General features: G+C 35.9%; 1 protein-coding gene across 2 annotated transcripts in view; it reads left to right on the top strand.

Annotated features, from left to right (window-relative positions):
- The window catches only part of BABAM2 (BRISC and BRCA1 A complex member 2), a 174,149-nt gene that overhangs the window by 9,038 nt on the left and 143,361 nt on the right, over window positions 1–21,750 (top strand). For both annotated transcript variants that reach the window (XM_042789267.1, XM_042789266.1), the window contains exon 3: window positions 11,161–11,237. In XM_042789267.1, the coding sequence (XP_042645201.1) occupies window positions 11,161–11,237 (77 nt within the window). The remainder of the gene's footprint in view (window positions 1–11,160; window positions 11,238–21,750) is intronic.

Here is a 21,750-nt window from a genome sequence, read left to right as displayed (position 1 = left end):
TATTGCCCTGCTTCCTAGTGAGCAGTGATGATTTACTTTTTTTTGTGTTACCAAGTAGACTGCAATATGCTTTGGTATTTCCCTTTCTTTTGGGCATTTCCCTTTTTAAAGTAAATATGCATTTTTATATATTTAATGAAAAAATGTCATTTTTTAACTGTGAAATACTATTACAACACTGTTATGGCTACTTAAAGCTTTTGCATGATCTTTTGCTTTTGATTAATTTAAATTGAAAGATTCTGCCTCAGTTACTTGAGGAAGGTTCACATTCCATCATTCACATTGATATCTGTAGGTAGTTTTTTTTAACAGGCATTCTGTTTATGTATGAAGTTTACCAAGTCTGACTCTTCTGAACACAATTACTAAGAAAACCTGTTTTAAAAGATAATTATGTTCTGAGTAAAATGTGTATTTGAAAGGATGGGGCAGTTTCCAGGAGAGGTATGGTCTTGTGAGTCCTTTACTGCTGTATTGAATAAGTCACAAGCTATTACTTTTGCACAGAGTAGGTCATTTCATTCCAGTTTCAGATAACAAATATTTCTTCACTACAAAGAATCTTATTACTAGTAGTTTTTTGTCACTCAAGCAAAATTTAACAGGCTGAATCTCTGATGGGACAGCCGGAACAGCACTTGGAACTGCAAACAGCACTTTTTCTGGGCTAGTCCAAAAAGACGGATTGTCTCAAAGATTGTGCTCTCCTGCATTTCTTTCTGAATGTTGAAAAAACAAAAGCAAAATACCTGACTGATAAAGATCTAACTGTAGTGCATACATTTGGCAATGGTTTTGTAAATACTCTGCACAAAGTTTGGCATTTTTTTTACACCAATTTTAAACAAGGTGCTTGAAGTTGTTCAGAACAAAAGTGTATGTTTGTCAGTTTCAAGTGCTATGAGTAAAGAAAGGATTTTAAAAAGTGAAGGTAATATGAGATAATTGCAGTAACTTGCACTCTAGTTTGAAAGACTACATACATTTTCCTAAAATTTGTTCAATTTAAATAGTGCGCAGTATGTCTTTACTGGTATTTTTAGACTGGGACAGTGAGTGAATTTCCCTTGTCTGACCTTGAAAAACTGAATGTCATGTCTACAAGCTTTATGCTTTAATAAAAATGAGAAGAAGCTATTTGATACAGGTGCCAACTGTTTCTTTTCTAATTTGTTTAAAGAGAGCTTCACATGGTGTAGTACTAGCACATGCCAAATACAGTTGGAAAGATGTACCTTAGCAAGGTATTTAAATGTATGTTTTGGCTGTCTGTACCTTGGTAACTCACTGAACACTTCTTGAAAGCCAGAACTTACGTCAATATATTGTAGGTCTCTGCCTAGGCTTTTCTGCTATTGTAACAGATCTCTGTCTTATTTCTTTACATTGTGCATCACTGCAGGAGAAAAACTTCCTAAGACTTTATTTTTCATCGTAAAGATAATTAAAAATCTATTAATTTGGTACGTGGTCCACTTTTCCCCCTTTTCCAAACCCTTGCATCACACAGATGCAGCATTCACTTAATGTAAGCTGGACAGATATACCAGGGACCTTGGATGCATATTACATTTCACCAGCATCTGAGAACAACTGACTTCGAATTTTTTTGGTTTTCTGCTGAATAGAGAAGAATATATTGCTGGATAGCTGGCTGGTAAATTTTTCCAGCTTTACGTACGGTATTATACTTCATGTATGCCTGACTATCTCATACACATATACACATACATGGCATAAAATTAAATAGCTAATGTACACTTGTACATTACAAGTGTACAAGCTCAGGCAGAAGATTATGATTTTTTGTTTTACCGTGTTTGTTGCAGTCATTGTTGGATGACTTCAGGGGCTTTAAAAGCATAGGAGGTGATCACAGGCTTGATCTTGACAGACGGGTATGCAACAGCATTGAAGGTCTGATTCTGCAACATTTATATCACAGCAAACAGAAATCAATGGGAATACCTCTGTAAACTACTTCTCTGAGTCAGTGATAATAAAGGAAGCAAACTATTTTTGAAAGTGGAATCTGTACACTATATTCTAACTACACAGACATTATCTAATAGTGTTGGAAATCAGAAACTCTACAGGCCTTTTCTTGTAATGTATTCATCACTATGTGAGTGCGTAAAAAATTTCAAAGGGAAGATTCGTTGTCATAAGAGTCTCTTCTGTTGGTGCTTAAGCTGACATCTCTCTGTTGCTGCCCTTTTAAATGAACCCTTATAAATGCTTTGGGATCTCTTGAACCATCAGTCATGGTGCTCTTTCTTTTGACTTATGGAGAAATTAATTTTTCTGACCGTTCAGGTAACTCTGTCCAGCACTGAATTCACAGTGTGGGTTTAATATCTCAAATTCAACTGGAAACAGAATAACCACGCCAATGCAATGCTATGCCTGAGCTATTTTAATCTGTTTCTTGAGATACTTAGCTTAGGCATTTACTTGGCACTGCACTAGACATACCTTGAAGCAAATATTACCTAACTGGAAGTGAGCATCTGAAAAGAATACTTAGAGCTGCATTTGTAAGTGAACAGAGTTTTGTTTGCTCTTGAAATTGGTATTTTTATTGAAGAAACCGAATTCAGTCCTTGAGGTAAAGGTAAACCTCCTAAGTAATCCGTAGGAAAGTAAAAGTTGGTAAAAGGGAACACACTTATTTTGTCTTTCCTGAGAGAAGGGAATTGATATGCCTGAGGCAAACCACTCCGCAGTGTAGGCCCCAGGTTCTTTTCTTTGTAACCTGTGGTATATGGATAAAAGAACAAAATTAGACCACTAGGACTGAGTAAGATATGTAAGATAAAAGAATTCCAATGAAACTGAGTTAATGAAAGGAAATTGTAGAATTCCATTATGGAGAAGAGCTAAAAAAAAAAGCCAAATATAAAAATCACTAAAATTACAATTTCCTAAAAAACCCCCCATAATTCTATGCATCACTGAAATGATATTTCTAAACCAAAAATGTGACACACCTGTTGCTCTGTTTCAGATAGTCAGTTCTTATGTTTTTTTTCCTGATAGCAATTAATTGCATTTTCCAATAAACTAAACAGTTCTGTGGTGTGAAATAAATTACTTGGAAAATAAGTTGGAAGTCTTTATGGCTACTACAGGCAGTATAGGGAGCAAAGCTAAATGACTTATCAAAACCTCTGTTTATAATAGCTTGGCTTTTGTGACTTTCTGTATGAATATGCTCTTTCTGTGAACACTGAAAGGATCTGAAACTCCAGGTGGTAGACTGTAATTTCATACTTGGCAAAGAATGGTACTCTTTTAGAGTAATCTAAAAGCAAAAATGTTCCCTGTCTGATTTTCTTTTTTCTTATTTCAGAAACTGAATTCACATTAGTGAACAGTAGAAGTAGAATGTGAGAGATTATTGGGTTCCAACTCATTGCAAAGTAATACGTAATCAAATGACAGTAAATGTGAAAATATGAAACAGGACTTTGAATCTGACAGGAGAGAAAGGAGATGAAGTAAATCCGAAGGATGAGTCTGCCACTCTCAAACACTCTTCTCTGAAACTTTGCTTATGAGTTCCAAGGACTTGGGGTACAGCTGATCTTAGAATGACTTTCCTTGACTGAACATGTGACAGAAATGTAGTTTATTATAATGTGAATTCACTAGTTTATCAAAACATAGTCTACTGGAGTGTGCACTTACAAGTGTTACACCATTGCAATGTTCTTGTTTCTGTTCATTTTTCTATCGCTCCTTCATTAAAATTTCAATTTTCTGTTTCTTTTTTATTCTTTTGGGCAGTATTTGTGCCATGTGTAGTTTTCAAAGGGAGTTACAGGTGATTGCATATATGTATAAAAGATCTTGCTTACAGAGGTAATCAGTTTGATTATGAAAGATTTTTTTACAAGCATGTTCTGTTGAAAATTTCATTTGTCAGTTGTTAATTATTTTTCTTAATTTCTGTTATAATTAGCTTGAGACCCAGTAATAATGAACTCCTACCCTAAATTGTAGGGATTTTACAAATTAAACTTGAGATAGCCTATCCTCAGAGCTGTTTTTTCAAGTACGCTTACAAGTATATTAGATATGGTGCTGGCTATCAGCTCTGTGTTCATACTCCTTTTTGTTGGCCCTTTCCAACACATCCTACTATTGTGACTGGAAGAAAGCAGTTCTAAAATCAGCCTTCCTAGGCTAAATGAATAGGGAGTTTGTGATGCTAAAAAACCCCTTAATGATAGGGTGTTTGTATATGCTTTCATTTAACGTAGAAGTTCACTGAGATTATTAAAAAAATATATATGTGTGCTTCTTCTGTTTCTCTCATAAAAGCTGGGCTGAATGTCAGCCTCAGCAGGGGTGGCTGTACTTTGGGAGACTGCAGGACACCTGCCTGAGATCAGGGCATATGTAAATGAGATTTGCAGTTCTTGAAGCAGGCCCAGAGTTCTCCCCACCTGCAACATCTGCTTTGGCACACTCTCACTCATACTAAGAAAATCTACATTTTTTTGTTAACATACAGCTGCTATATTTATTTTACTAATGACTGTAGTCATTAGATGCTTTTGTATGGTGTTTCTAGTGAAAGCAAGTTGCTTGCAGCTGAATTAATTTTAAATAGTTATTTGAACTTTACTTTTTTAAAAATGCAAATCTGCTTATGGGTGCAGAAGCGAAGTGAGGGGTTGATTTCCTAGGCTATGTGTTCTGCCTAGCATCCCACTCCTTTCTAAAAGTTCCAATTAGTATGGTGAACTTCATACCAGAAAACATAAATATGTACGTGAAAGAAAATCAGTACTTACAGTAGATGAATGTTTTGTTGGGAATATAGTTGACATATCTGGACACATCTTGGAATTTCCCAGTTCATAACTATGGATTGAAATGCTGTTGCAATTAGGGACTATCATCCATACTAACAAGACTCAAAACCATCATCGTCTGTACTGCAATACCAAAAGTAGTCTTAAACTTTGGTTTACAAAACCAAAAGTAGTTTAATTTTATACTAAGTTTGAAGAAACTAGCTAGGGTGCAAGTGAGTTTTTTATGAAAACAGTGAGTTAGTTTATTGGAAAGTTCTTTGGAATAATTATCAATTGGCTTTCAGATTTTAATATTTTAATTAAAATATGTATGTAAGTAGTGAACACTAATTGGATTTTTATTTCCCAAAGGCAGTGGTGTGTGTCTTCTATTTGCAAGTCACTCTTTCTCACGTGTAATACATCTGTCTGTATGAAGAAGGAGAGCTGAATGTGAAAATTGGTTGACTAGCCCATCTCTCCCATTTCAAATTTTGCCTGATTGACAGAATTTTGGTTGGATCTGTTGATTTTCAGCAGCAGCTGCTCAGTACTGTTCTTGTGTATTTGCAGGCCTCTGGGAGCCTGTAAAGCTTTGTGTACTGTTTCAGGGAGCTGCAGTATGATAGAGGTTTCCAGCCTTAGTGTCAGCTCTCTGAAATGTGATTTTCACTATTTTTCTGTTTCCTTATCTTTGCAAAAAACTTGTCACCTGCTGGCCTTCCTTCCACTCTCTTCCCCACTCTATACACTTTAATTATTCTTAATTCCTCTGTAGATGACTTACCCATCTGTTGTAAACTCTGCAATTAATTCTTAATTAAATTGGATGAAATATTGTATCTTTAAGGAACACTGGCACAGATTTCCAGTTACAAAAATGGGAAGAAAGAAGAATCTAAAGGCATTGACAAAGGCTGTTCTACTTGAGTTTAACATTAAGGTGTTTTTCTAAGCAAATGCCGCAACAAAAGTTTTGGGTGGAGTTTTGAGTTTGCCACCACTTATTAGTAACAAGGGATTTACCTTTGCCTCTGAATTATGTTTGACTCTTGCTGACACAATCTTCAGCCTCTCAGCCCCTGACTGAATTGTATCTCATCATTACTAAAATAATACTCATTTTCTTCTTTAGCCTCATGTGATATGAAAGGAACTTGACCTCATTTTCCCTAAGAATATCTTTATATGACATATATAGGAACAATTAGAAGCATATACTAGGTATACCAGAGCTGGGAATACAGCCAGTGGTCAGAACTTACTTTCTGTTTGTGTGTGTGCTGTTTTTTAGCAGTGTTCACCATCAACGTATCTCTAATGTTGTATGAAGCTTTCTTGGCCTTTACAACAACGAAAAAAGTTGTCCATTATCCAAAAAGTACTGATCCTCGAGAACAGCAAGTGTAGCAGCCTAAGCACCGTGAACTTAAAGAAGCTTTTGCATCTCTGTCTGTTCGGGTTAGACAGTCTCAACATTAATTTCCTGAAATTATAGAGGCTAAAATTCTTAGTCTAATTTTTCTTTGCTATTGTACAGTATAGTTCATCGATGATGTCTTCAGATAGTAAAGATGCTAAAGCTTCTGTATGATCTAAGAAGGTAAAATAACTAAACACATCACATACGTTTTTTTAATCAGGAAATTTGATCAAACAAATCTGATACGAATATTGGGGCATATATCTTTACCACAAAATAAATAAAAAGAAGAAATAAAAAGGAGATTGTATATTTTTCAGTAGAGCTATTGTATTTCTGTTAGCATTGCTGGGTGTTTGCTATGGATTTACATGATTTGAAGCAGCAGATTTTTAGGAGTGGTATAAAAAATGAGCCTCAGACTGGAAGCTTGGGATATAAAGAGGTGGGTTTGGGGGAGGGGGTGTTGGTGGTTTTGTTTTGTTTTGTTTTAAATTCTTTGGATAGAATAATGACTCATCTTGGGCTCTTGTTTTGTTGTGACCCTTTCAGCTGGAACAGAACTTATTTTTGGATAAAATCTTCCCAGAGCCCAAATAATTTAAAACTGCTTGTCTTAGGAATACTTTCAAGTGGTGGTTGTAGAAGACTAGTTGATAGGATGAACATGTTGAAACCTAGGGCTATCACAGTTCTCCTTATCATCATGGCTTCAATCCTATAAAATATCAAAGTGGATCAGAAGGAAAGGATTTTTTTTTTTTTTTAACTTAAAACAGAAGAAGAGTCAATTAAACAGAATAGTTAATAACAAATACATTGGTATAAGAGAAAACCTCGATGTTAAGCTCAACTAGGACTGCCTTTCTAGAGACTTTTAGAAACTCTGGGAAGAAGGATTAATTTTGCAGAAAAATGTTTCTACTATATCTATCATTATAGGCTGATACATTATTCCAAGCAGCAAAACTGAGTGACTTTCCAGATCATGTTTTTTTTCTTTGCTCTTTTTTCTCTTGGATAATCTTTCCTTTTGTGGCTGGTAAAGAATTTTGAACACTTCCAGTTAAGCATCTGGTGCTGACAGGGACTTTTTCTTTGAATAAGAACTGGTTTAGTTTATGTATGTTTTATTTACTGTGAAAGAAACCTTTTCCCAACAGGTCACAGACAATTCCAACTGCAAGATGCATCAAACACTCAACAACTTAATGGCCTACTTGTCTGCTACTTGGAATACATATTTCTCAAGGTTGTAAAGTATCTCAATTCAAGTTTAATCTGCTGCATTTGCTCAAGGAATTTAGCTAAAATCTGCTGAGAAATAGAAGAGTTTGTATTCAGCTATGGTTTCTTGCATACTTGATTCTGTTTACCAGATTCCAACTCTAGGTCTCAGCACAGCTACTTTGAATAGGGCAGCATAATTTTAAGTGATACATTCAAGGATATTCCTTTATCCCGGAAACTTGTCAAGTTGATGATTCTTTGATATTTTAGTAGGGAAACCATATGGGAGATCTTGTGGTATAGCATTAATCATCTTATGAAGACTAATTCATATCACTGCTCTGAGCATCAGAGCATTAATTCTTGCTTCCATGACTTTCCTGTGTAAAATATTGACTATTTAGATGAAGATGCAAACCAGTGTAATATTTTTCCATTAATGAAGAAGCAGGTAGCACATCCATTCGTCATGAGATGGAGTCAGCTTCTTCAACACCAGTTCCCTATGAAGACAGGACAACAAATAATCTTTAAAAGGCCTTGTTACAAGTTACTCCTTTTCAGTGTGGCTTTTGTGTGGACCATGTTGAGTAAAAGGATCATCACATATAAAATCTTACATTTTGGAGAAGATGGAGGCCAAGATTCTGGGTGGGGCATGTTTGTAATTATGAGAGAGAGGTTCTGTGTTTTAATGAAATTCAAGGAGGAGATGATGTCCATAGCCAGGCCGTTATCTGTGACACTCTGCTGAATAAGGTCACACATAGACCTCTAGATGGACCAAAGTTTTGATTTACCACAGGAGTTTTGTTCTACTGTTTATAGTGAAAAGTAACTGTGTCCTTTTAAATGGATGTATGTAAGATTTTTGCTTGGTTGCTTAGCCTATTGCAGTTATTGAAGCCTCTTGTGCAGACTAGCCAGAGTAATTTGGCCAGAAAAATAAAAAGGCTCTGAATATTGTCACTTTCCATCACTTCTAGACCAGTAAAATTAAAAAACATCTCTTGTGAAATATAATAATCTAGGAAAAGTACTTAATATTGCTTTTAGGGGCCTTTATCATTAATCCAGGCTTTTATTTTAATGTTAAAGAATATTTTACTTTCCCTAAGTATTTTCAAATGGCCCATTGTGCTAAAAGAAAAGATTGTGTAGGGTATTTGCAGGATCAGAAATTTTTCTGTCTGTTGAAAAACTAGCAACAATGTTATTTTGATGGCATTTGAAAAATGTGCCTCAGACTGTGACCTGTGATACTTTGAAAGAAACTGCCATTAAGTATTAACTGATGTTGCAGAGAAATTTTGGAAGTTGCAAAGCATTTTTTTTGTGTTGCTTTTTTGTTTTTCTATGCTTCCTAGAATCGGCCTTACGTGATGTAAGCCTTAGAAATGACTTGAAAACAGATAATAATACTTTCATATCTAGAGCTGTTAAATTCATCCACAGCCATTAAAACACCCTAACAATGGGCACTCCTATTTTGCTGTTCTTACCTACTAAAAGAATGGCATCTTTGAAAAAATTATATTATCTTGTTTCTGTTGCAGTAGAGCTCCAATCTTTCATATTCTCAAGCTGATTTTACTCCCAGTGAGGGTGGTGATGCCTGCTGGTCTTGCCAAACCATATCCAGATGTAATTCAAAAAGTGGTACAGTCCATTAAATCAAAGATTTTTTTCAACTCTGGTCCTGTTGTCCAGCACGCTGCGTTCCCTTTCGTGTTGGCATCATCAACAGGTTTAATAAACGTCATCTCTTTTCCATCATTAGTCTTTCAATGAAATACGAAATAGTATTCTACTGGAAGAAAAGCCGCTCAGTGCTTCCTTCGTGGATTAAGCAAGTTGTGAACTAATCCTTTTTGAAACTTGCTTTCTAGTCAGCTCTGCACACATCTGATAATAGCTGCATCTAAGTTAAGTTTCTGTAGATTGTTTTGCATGGTGCTCTCACACAACATTACAAAAACCTTTCTAAAATTAAGATAGGACATCTGTTGCTTCCATTTTATTTGCAAGGACAGTTACTGATTTTCTGTAATGATACTGAAAAAACATAGTGTATTCTTGCTGAATCCATGTAGGCTGTTAATTGCATCTGTGTTAGATTCTAGGTGCACACAAGTGGTCTGCTTGCGTTTTCTAGTATTTTTGTGGAAACTTAATTGATTTGTAGTTCTGTGGTTGCTTCTTTTTGATGAAGATACATGTGGGCACAAATTTGATTAAATAGTAAATGTAGCTCACTGAATAAAAACAATCTGAAGTTAACGCACGTGGTTTCCTTAACTTGCAAGTGTAAAGAGCAAAGAGACTGTAGAGTCAGCATCTGAGACAAATGGCTTTCTGAAGCATTTTTAGTGTCTTAGTGAGAATTAACATTGCCCTGTTTGTCCTGATGCTTGTTCCATGATAAGACAACCGCAGGACTTACTGTGTTGTTTCTGCTAAGGTAGGATTAGAATTTTTGTATTTTGTGGCCTTCCATCTTTTTGCTTTTGACTGTGTGTATGACCCAGTAAATGACTTTTGTTTCATTATATTGCCAATGGTTTGTATTAGAGCTCTACCAGTGATCTGATACATGAGCTTAGGTAAGTTATTTTTACCTTTGTCTACCTTATTTTCAATGTTTTGTCTAGAGTTGGCCAGTCTAGCTTTGAGCTTGAAGTGGCTTGCAACAAGTGTAGCTCTTGTCCTGGGGCTATAAACAATTCTTAATTATATTAGTCTGGCAAGAAGACTTCTGGGTTATCAGGATCCTTAGATATGGAAAGCAATGAACTGCTAAGGGCTTCCAGTATTTTTTCTACAGAGACCTGTCATATGCCCGCCAGCCCACAGTTGTGAGCTGCAGGGACCGTTCCTGCCAGTGAAACAATTTGTGTCACTGTTTCTTCTTTTGCAGCTGAGATTTTTGGTTCTTAGTTATGCAAAGATTTTGGTACATGACATAAAAGATGGGAAAAAGTTGGTCATCTCTGGCCTAGACACTGAACAGTTTTTCAGTGACTTTTGTGTTCATAAAAGCTCGTTCATCACCCTGAGACCCAAACTGCTGTTATGGTGTTCCAGATAAACAGGAGATAAGAAATAGTCACAGATCATGAATATACATGCTCAGTTGTCATAGCCTCAAATATCTGATTCTGACACTTGCTCACCTGGAGGTTTAATGTGAGGTTTTTCCACAGGGGAAAGATTATAGGTTGAAACTTGTAAAAATGACTGAATGTTGATGTATTAAAACTAAGATTCATCCCAGGTATCTGGATGGCAGGGATAGGGAGTATGTAACTATGTTATTGTGGCATAGGTAGAGAGTTGTGACCTGCAAAATTGTATACAAAATAAGAGAATTTAATAGCTTTGACTGACTAATTGATATTATTCTAATAACACATTCAAACCAGGGCATTTTATGTGTATATTTTCTGTGTTAAAATGGGAAAGAAGGTAGTTGGCACAGAACCTAAAGTTTCTTATGCTGTTGTGAGAACTGCTGATCAAAAGAGAATGGGCCTCCTGCATCTTTCCCACCTTTTCCTCTTTCCCAGAATTGTAAGGATGAACATTTCTAGTATTCACAACATCTTTATTATGTCAGTCGTTTGTACTCTGTAGAATAATGTTAGCGTCTGCTACCATCTGTAACGGCTTAGCACATTCTTCTCTTATCTTCATTTTTAGCTGCACATCCTTGACCCCTGGACCTAGCTGTGATCGGTTTAAGCTACATATCCCATATGCTGGAGAAACACTCAAATGTAAGTTAAAAACCATTGCTATTGCATCTTGGCCTTTCTTTCAGTGTTGTATATCGCTTTAGCTTTCCAGTGTGTCTGTCTAATTTTATGAGTTTTGAGATACCTGTGTTTGTTATTTTTTCTTAAAGCTTCAGCTCTGGGAACACACAACTGTAAGAATATCTTAATTTTGAAGATAAGCTTACAGCATTCCTTGATATTACAAATTTGAAAACATATATCCTAAAAGCCAAAAGTCACAAGCCCCCACCTCCAGTATTTCTAATAAAATGTTATGAGTAAGACAATCTTGTGACCATTTTTACACTCGCTTTTGATTTGTATATGCTTTGTGTTGTTTCTTTCTCTTTTAGGAAGAATTCTTTATTAAGCTCCAATAAAATAAGTCATTCTGTTATTTTATTAGGTATCTCTAAACAATAACTGGTATAATTGACCAGATTAGAGAGATGTGACTTTGTTTTTTCTGGTTTAGTAGTATGGTTAAATCCTTCTTAACCTCGGAAGATCTGTAGATAGCTAGCTCATTTGGTGCCATGCCAATTAGTCTGTGTTTTGTTTCAAAGAATTAGAGTCAAATTTACTTTTATATGTTTTTAAAATGTAAAAATCAGATATCTAAACTCTTGCTGAAAAATTGTAAAGTTGTGTTGTTTTTTCTCTAACAACCGAAATATGAGAGAGCATGAAGAATTTCAGATAAAGTAAAATTTAAATCTTGACAACTTTAGATTTAGGGCAGCACTGGTGAAACCACAGCTGGAGTACCATGTCCAGTTCTGGTCTACCTAGTACCAGAAAGGCATGGGCATATTGGAATAAGTCCAGCAGAAGATGACAAAGACGATTGAGGGACTGGAGCATCTGTTGTAGAAGGAGAGGCCAAGAGAGTTGAGACTTATCAAGAAGGCTCAGGGCAAAACTTATCAATGTGTATAAATACCTGATGGGGAGGAATGAAGATGATGGAGCCAGGCTCGTCTTAGTGGTGCTCACTGAAGGGAAATTGTCACAAACTGAAATAGAGAAAATTCCATTTAAATGTAATAAAAAGCCTTTTTTGCAGGTGTGGTCAGACAGTGGAATAGGTTGTGCTCAGAGCTTGTGTAGCTTCTATATATCCATCCGTGGAGGTACTCAGAACCCAACTGGACCTTAGCAGTCTGCTCTTGTTGACCCTGATGTGAGCTGAGGGATTGAACTAGGCAGTCTCCAGAGGTCCTGTCCAACATCAGCTGTCCTGTGAGTCTGTGAAAACATGCTGACTGGAGGAGTAATGCTTAGTGTCAACAGAAATGTTAAACATCTAAAACACTTACTGCTTTGATAGTATCCCTTTAGGCTGCATCAGATTCATGCTATAGCTCTCCCAGACAATTTAGATATTAAGAATGTTGTATTTCTTATGTAGTAGTTTTGCTTGTCATTATGTAGTGGACTGGAAGCCCTTCTTATTTATGAACAGAAATCAACACAATTAAACTTCTTATCATTAGAAGTACTTTAAAGCTTCCATTTGGCACCTATAAGGAAAGTTGTCATTCCCAGAAGTTGGTCTGGAAGTTTGCTCATGTCTTCACAAGAAGGAGCTAAGCTTATGTATCAGTCAACTATGACTATTTTATCTATTCTAAAAGTAGGAAATCATGGCTCAAGAGCCTTACTAATCATTCTCTTCCAAAAGATAAAAATGTCAAGTCCTAGCTAGCAATTATTTTAAGAAACAAAGAAAAAAAGATGTGGCTGTGCATTTATTCAGAATTTTCAGTAAGTAATTTTCATATTGTATGAAGCCAGGTAGATTTTTTTTTTTGACCTTATTTAAACTTTTATTTTTAAAAAACTGTGATGATGTGTAGCAGACTCGACCTGTTGAATCTTGATGTGTCCCGCAATGTGTAGTACATTCTACTTGAGACTTGTTTGATGGCTACGATGAAGATGCAGTGAAAAGAACATTGGATGACATTGCTCCAGTGGGACTGTAGTAACGCTCCCATTTATTACCATACAGGGCCCTATTAATACATTCTGAGAGCTTTAAGTCTTTGTTTTTAAGTAGAGGCTAGAATTGTTTCTGATGTGTAAAGGAGATTTAGTACATGAAAATGCCCATATGCAAGCCTATGATAACATACTAAATGACTGTAGCCCCACTAAAGTACCTAGAAATATGATTATGGACTATACATTAAACTTCAGTATTGAGAAATCTGCTTTTTCTCTTTCCCTCCCTTCCTCAGTTCTTATATTTTGAATATCACATAAGCAATTCAAACAAAACTACTATAGTGTTAGTGCTCTTCTCCACCTTCATAAAACCCAAACCACACAATTTAACTATGCTATATATTTTAACATGACCAACTGAAAGTGGTGTAAATAAGTGTATCTTTTCCAGAGGTACCTAATAATAGCAGAGAATTCAAGTAATAATAATTCTCTGCATTTCAGCATTACGTGTTTGAAAATGCTGTGCATTGTTCGGTCTCGCAGCATGTGGATTAAATAGTGATGTGAGCAGATTCAAGAAAGCTTTAATAACTTTGTGTTTAGATCTGTAATGATGGCAGGGGAAGACAGCCATGGTGTGCGACCAGAAATTTGTAGATACTTTGTTGTAGGCTGTTGCTAGTTATGTTATCTTTCAAGGGCAGAATATTTCTGCAAAGGAAGGTTGCAAAATCTGCCAGAATATAAAGATTGTCTGAAAATGTTCAGATCTCCAGTGTATGGTCTTCATTATGTGGTGCCCAATACAGGCTGAAGTGTGTAGTTCCTTTGTGGTTTGTGTTACATCCTCTTTGCAACAGATCAGATCTTTACATACCATCAATCATAACCGCTGCCACTGCACAAATATCCTAATATGAATCCTAGTGTGTTGAACACTGTTGGTATGCTACTTTAGAGAAGTATAACTGCATAGTCACAGTCCTGTTTTCCAAAAGACCAGGAAGTTCTCTGTTTTTTGCAAAAGGGGAAAGTGTACTTGCAGGCAATGCAATGGCTGACTACCTGTAGCGTAAAATAATTATTTTGATAGCTTCAATAAGATCAAACATCCTGTGAGTTAAGAATGGTTTGTTGATAATTTAAATACATTTTCTTGAGATCCAGTTAGCTATTTAGTAGGGTTTTTTTCAGATGTCATGTTTATCTTACTCTTGCATGTATTTTTTTATGCTGCTGGAATGTTATGTACTGAATAGTTACTCAGCTGAAGCCAGGAGCCTTGGAGACCTTGGAGATACCCACAGTTTTATACTGGAGAAAGTATTATGTCAGCATTGGAGATAAATTAGCTTGTCATACTAGTTGTCTTCCATCACACTTCAGAAATTTTTAAATGGTGCTTTCAGAGACACATTTTTACTTTATTTTCTTCATAAGGGAAACCATAAATTTTGTGTTTACACGGCCAGAATGGTTGGAAAACTTGAGCCTACTCTTGCTAGACTGTCAATTAAAATCTGAGACAGCTGTATTTTTTTTATTAGTTCATCCAGCACTCAATGCTGCTATGTTAAGCTCAGTGCTTTGCTTTGTTTGAATTTTTCAAAGCTCTTAATAGGAGTTTTAACTCCAAGAAGACTGTCTGTAATATCCTCTAAGAGGTTGAATCTGTATTCCAAGGACAAAACTTAATTCTAAAAGGTATGCAGAGCTGTCCTTTATTGCTAACTGGACAGCTGTATCTGCTGAGTAAAGTTAATTATCCTTTCTGCGAGAAGTATTTGTGTATACTGAGGTGAAGTGTTTTGTAACTTTTGCAGTCATATTGGTCTTCCTTGCTAAAACATCAAGGCAGATGAAATTGTCAGGGTATGCAGAGTTCTAAACTGTAATAGTCTTTATTGAATAATATTAGTAATTTAAATACACCATTAAGAATTGATTCTTTGGTCATTGCAATTTTGTTTGAGCAAACCCTGGAATATCTTTGGTTTGGTTTTCCATTTTCACTGAAGTTTTTTGCTACTAAGAGAGCCTGACTCTTATATTTTTTTGCCTGTGCTCTTCACATTTTCTTTTTCAGTCAATGAGGCCTCCTTCCTTCTCTGTCCTTGAGTGCTGTCATCTGGAATTTCACGGTGATTAAACAATGTGTTGCCCTTGTGATACTACTGTTATCTGTGGCCTCTTGAACTCTAGTATTTTCATCTTCTGTCTGATTTTTCACTGTTTTTATGTGAGTGGATTACAGCTCTAGGTTCTACTGCCACCACTTTGGTTTCCTTGATCCCGAAGAACATTGCTTTTGTCTCATTTGAACCTTAGTTTTTCTTTTTTTTTTTTCTTCTGATTTCTGTTTCTTAGTTTCTTACTCATTTTAGTTATAGGCCGTAGAGGGGGAAATTACAGTTTTGCTGCCTAAGTAGTCTTAAGAATATTGCTCATAACATACTGTACAGAATTTAATCTGCTTTTATTGCTGTGATGGAACTTTTTCAGTAAGTTCGTTTCATACTCCTGTGGCTTTCTACTTCATGGAAGTAATTAGAAACAAACAAAATGATAAATATGGAGAAGAGCCTGACCTTCCTGTTACCCTTTTAAAAGCTGCTTTGAAAATTTGTTTGCTAAACACTTGTTTATTGTGCCAAAAAGCAATTGTAAAAATTATTTTACAAGTTGTTGTCAGAGTTAAGATTCTCATAACTAGGTTACTGCAATGCATGTGTCAGTCTTCTGCACACCATTAGGTTATGGCTGTGTGTACCACAGGTTGTGGTTTAATTGGGGCTCCTATGGGAAGGACTTTTTGGTTGCTGTAATTCAGGTTATACTTAGGTGATATCATTACCTGTATGATAAGCGTCTTTTTGCTGGGTCATGCAAAGTACCAATGATTTTTCTGGGCAATATGTCTTCTGAAGTTTTGCCTAGTTTTGCTTTACGTGGCAGGAGTAATGAATCTTCTTCCTTAGGTAGCCTGTTCATTATCTGATGAATGTGCCTAATGGGAAACATCGAGAGAGAGTCTAATCTTTTTATTATATTTATTTCTTCTTAGAATACAAAGTTTACAACCTTATTTTCCCCTTTTAAATAATCACTTTCCTATCACTTATGTTGTTTGGGGGTTTTTTGACACCCTTACTTTCTGGACTTTCCTTGAGCAAGTAAATGACAGAAATTTTTGAAAGTATGAGTCTTAAATAGTATATTTCTGCATCAAAAGTGACCTTAGAAGTGCAGACTTGCAGAGGTTTAAAGGAGTTTAGGTTAGGCCTCTCCACTGGTATTACCATAGTACCTTCCTACTTGGCTATTTCCTTCTTTCTTCTCCTATTTGACCTGCAGGTACTGGTGATGGTTTACAGTCAATTTACTTTAATGTATTTGTCCTTCACTTTCGCCTTTCCCTTTCTCACCTACCCAGTGTCTGTTTGTTACAACTTCTCCAGTGTTGCTTGTCTTTAATTTCTACCAATATCTTATCCTCTCTTGTATTATCTGTTCTTTTCATCTTTTCCTCTTCAATTCTAGTACTAAAATTTATGAGAAAGCAGGTGCCTGGCTACAGAAGTGCAAATAACCAAGATTGTCCCATTGCCTTGTTGTTCAGCTTGGGATCCAGCTCATTTAGTTTTACTCCATTTTTGTAGATTTGCCCACTTAACAACAGAACATAATTTCCCTGTCTGTATGTAGTCTTACACCTCTTTTTTTTTTTTTTTCCCCTCCTACAGCAGCATTTGTCAGTTGAAGTTAAAGAACAAAAACCCACACCTTCAGCCCTTTGCCCAAGAACTAAATAACCATCCTGCAAATCCTTCCTATATCTTTTTTCTTTTATTGGAAAAGTGAGACTTGATTCATTTGCCTAACTACAGGTGTCTAACTGGGTTTGAGGTTCCCTAGGGTATCTTACTTGGTTTTTTCAGCTGCTGATCTAAAGGACACTAATCTCTCTGAAAAACCTTGTGTCATAGCTGCCATAAATGTGCCTGGAGGCATCTGAAATGACACTAAACAACTGGGTTAACCAACTGAACCAAACTCATGACAGCTGGGTCCTTTGCAGCTTTGCATGTATTGGAGTAGCTAGGATTTCTTCTGGAATGTCACAGAGGTACAGAGAAGGGGAAGCGGTTTTAATCCAATCAAATACCTTTTTTCAAATTGTCTTTATATTAAGAGGTGTTTTGAGTTTTTAATACTGACTTTTCTGCCACCCTGGTTTGCATGTGAAGTCAGAAATTAAGCTCAAAAGCATCCTGGCTTCTTGCTAGCAGATGTTGTTTCTCAGATCCAGGAATATTTCTGACTTCCATTAAACAACATGGAAAAAGTTGAAGCTACACTTAGTTTACTGTAATAGGATTTTTGTTTATGGTCAGGTGAGCAAAGGTCCCACAGTATTCCCAGACATCATTTGAGAGTAACTGTCATCCTGTGCAGGCAGAAGTCCTGCTTCAACAGACTGTTTTAAGAAGAGTTTCTGAGGTTTAATTATCCTTCTCTACTTGAGAAGAATAGCCTGGCACCAGCAACACCACAGCAAAAATAGAATTACTCTTGTATCTTCTTCCAGTAGTAGTTTTGTGTTTACCAGAGTTGTATTGTCATTTCAGAAACTGTATCTCTCTTGCCAACCAATTAATAAGGGGCTCTGAAGGTAGTGTATTGCTATATTTGACTTAAAGCCTATAGAACAAAAATCTTTAGGGTGAGATCCAGTGACAAATCAGCAGGTCTGCATTTAGTTCATTTAAATCCTTTCATACTACTGACAATACTGACTTGGTATCTTAGTTGCAGATCATAGTGAATAACTGATTCTTTTTATACCTATCAAGGCATTTAACAATGTCTGGTTTAGGTAAGACTTTATTGTGGGGACTGATTAGAGGTTTTCATCTTCAGTTTGTATGGCTACTAGAAGAGATAGGTTAGCATTGTGAATAGATGAATAATATAATTCTATTTACTATCTTTTTCTTTTTAATATTCAACAAGAGCAGTTTCTTTATTTTCCAAAAATTGATTCTGCACATAGGATTGGTCACTTGCATCAACATTGTTCCCTATTATCTGTGAATGCATTTCATGATCAAGTTTCATTTTAATTTTTTGTTTCTTAAAAGTCAAATGGGTTGATCTCCTTCCTATGATAAATTCTGTTCAGATTGGTTTTATTCCAGGCTGTAGTGGACACACATGTTTATTCTACATACTTAATGCTGACTTAGAAATGTTTTGGGTCAGAAGAAGCTGAAGAATATAGGTGTCCTTTCAAAAGGAGAGTTCAGGATGTTAACTGGTATGTTGCTTCCTAGTTTGTCCACCTTTAGTTATCAGGGATGTTAAATGCTATGCTGCATAAAACATCTTTCAATACTACAGTATGGTTAAAGTATTTACAGTATGGTTAAAAAGAGAAAGAAAAATACCCCCAAAATTACGTTATTAGGAGAAGAAAAACTGTATATAGGATAGGCCAGTGGAAAGCAACTGTAAGAATTTAAGAAATTTCTCAGTTTCAGTCACACCTATCTTGCTTGTTGTCAATCGTTACCACTTCGTTAGACTTGCATATGCATTTTGATCGATGAGAAAATAAGAGTGTTTGTGTGTTTTAAAATAAATGATAAAGTATTAATATTTCTATTTTTTTGTCTATCGGGAACATATTAACTTTTCCTTTGAAATCCTGTAAAGTAAAATTTTTTAAAATGTATTGCTGTTTGCCTGAGGAGAGAAAAGGGAGAGAAAGTAATATTTTTGGATAATGAAAAGCAAGAGATGTATAATACCTCCTTTTTCTTCTAAACTTATCTTTGACTCCATGGCTTTAACTTTATTGAAGTAATTTTAAATTCTGTAGTAGTATTTAATTAGAAATGTAATTCCACTGAAGTAATTATTGACTAGTGTATCTACAGAAATGAGATAAATATGGTCTGAGTGTGAAGGTTTTGCCTGCATTGTTCTTACAGTAGAACGGTCATGGTCAATAGCCCTGTGGAATGCCACATGGTTTGCCTTCTGTCAAGGGAATAAGGGCAAGCATAGTTGAAACACATGAGGAACTACATACTCAGGGGCTGGAGATGCTAGGAAAAGGGTATTTGTTTCATTTAGGCAAGAAGGGGAGAGAATACAGGACTGTATTGATTTTTTTGGTGGTTTTGCTTTCAAAATTAAAATAGTAACTGTTCTCAACCTCTAAGCACAATAATTTTACAAAATGGCTTTATTGGTGGAAAATTTTATGTTTTTTACCCCAGCACAATTATATTTAAGGAGGGTAGGCCACAGGTAATATCATGTAAGAATTAAATAAAGTAGTTGTCAAAAAACCTGATATTTCTACCAGGCCAGGACAAACTGGTAGCTGGCGATTCAAAATATTTAATACCTTATATTTTGTAAGATCACTGCAAAGACTAGTGTTAATATTTGTGTGAAGTAAAACCAGACTGACTGTTGTGATTGTTAAAATAACTTTTATCTGAATGTAAAGAAGCAGGGTTTTTATTTACACGTCATAGCTCTGCCAAGCAAACTGTTAACTGCAGTTTTAATTTTTCTGGTTTGTGGTATCTAACAAGAATAAAACTCAGATTTAGGATTGATTCCCTTAATCTTTCCTCTGACTTGTAATGGTGTATTTTTGTTGAGAATATATAACTTACAAAAATAGCTCATGCTCATAGTTGTGAATAGGGCAAACTCATTCCTTGTTACCTAAGATTTCTAGAGTCAAAAGTGTTACTTTTTCTGCCCTAGTATGGTAAATTAAGCAAGGCATCAGAGAAACTATATAGAAGGGGAGTGGATGAAGCAGAAAAGTTATAGAGGCCAGGGGCCACATAGGTGAATGTCTTAATACACTTCAAAAAAAGGTTCTTTTTTCTTTCCTTTTAGCAATTAGATTAATGTCTTTGGATTCATGGTAGAAGTGAGGCTTATTAGAGTATGATTTAACTGAGGGGATGCTTTCTTTCTTTTTAAATATGTGAAAAAGTTGTTCTAAGGTCAGATTTTATCATCTTCAATAGTAAGACGCTGTATTTGGTGGACTGAAGCCCACTGCTGATAGAGAAGCACTGCTCTTTTCTAACGGTATACACTGAAGTGGAAACACAGTTTTACTCTGAACTTTGTCTTTATTAATTGTCAGCGAGCCTGGGTGAGGTTTGATTGTAGCAAAATAAATTAGGGTTTACATTTGGTTAAAAAAATCTATGGTAATGTAGGAAGGAGAGTGTTAATGATTCAATAAATTATATGTTTCTGATTTAGATAGAAAATAAGGACAACAGCATGATTTTTGAGGTTCCATGGGGTTGTGAAATGGTTTGAGTATGGTCTCAGCAGTAGTGTTTTGTGATTGTATGATTAACAGGCACTGAAATAATAGCTTTATTGATTTTGAAGTCTGGAGAACATTTCAGCCATGTATTGTGTAGTCATTTTCCAAAAAGCTATATTATAGAGAAAAATAATCTTGTGATACACACTGGCTTTAATACTGATACATGGGGTCTCAAAATTACTTTTACTAAAGGGACTTGGGAGTTTGGATTTGAGACATGTTTACCCTGGGCACATAGAAGCAATTATAAGTAATAATAACAGAAAATCAAATATTAAAATGTTAATTTGGACTCTGGATTTTGTCCCTTGTCTTGAATAGTTCTTCAATATCAGTAGGTCATGAAAACTTTTTGAATCAAAATATCTGCACAGTTGGTTACTGTGGATAAGGAGTGATACGCCACTAATATTCAGTGGAAGAAGGGGTGTGACAGAAGGTAGTGAAGAACTATGAGCATCTGAGAGAGATACTAGATTGGATTGGCCAGCTGCAACTGTGACATGCGTGACCTCAGTGTGGTCACACAACACACCAGAGTGGTCGAAGAGGGTACCATCCGCAGGTGTTGGCCCTGGTCCCACAGTCGGGATCACTGCATGGGATATGCAGCTGACCCGAACCCCAGGTTGTAAGACTTTACCACCTGGCATGTTAAAATAATAATGCCAACTTTAATTTACTGTCATACTTGAGCAATGCATATGATAATGTTCTGGGAGCTGCTGTGAGTTCTCTTCATTTCATGTTGCTGTAGAACTGAAAACGCTGGGGGGGGAAAAGAGTTTTACCTGCCTGAAACTTCACATTGTGCCTACTGTCACACCTTTCCTGAGGTTCACCCATTACTGCGGAGCTTGCAAAAGTCAGTACAGTTTATTGCCAATCTTACTACTCTAAGCAGAGTCTTGGAGCCACCTCATGATGCTGAGGTTCTGTAATATTTTTTTGCTAATCAAATATGGAGGTAAAACATTAAACGTGCAGTTACTTTGATCCTTCTTCTATTCTAAGAAGCCTTTTGAAGTATCTATGTAGTTGAAGTGCAGCTCTTACTGAGCTGAGCTGTAGCTATTTGTACTCGTGTTTCCTCAACTCTGTTAAAGCAGGAATGCAGAGAATAAAAGCATGCAACTAGTGACTGCAATATGAAAAGTGTGTGTTAAATCTGTGACTTAGCATCAC

The sequence above is a fragment of the Tyto alba genome, unplaced genomic scaffold, assembly GCF_018691265.1.
Source record: "Tyto alba isolate M040663 unplaced genomic scaffold, T.alba_DEE_v4.0 Super-Scaffold_16, whole genome shotgun sequence".
Classification (NCBI taxonomy): domain Eukaryota; kingdom Metazoa; phylum Chordata; class Aves; order Strigiformes; family Tytonidae; genus Tyto; species Tyto alba.
The sequence above is the reverse complement of the archived record's forward strand: the minus strand, read 5'-3'. Positions and strand labels throughout refer to the sequence as shown.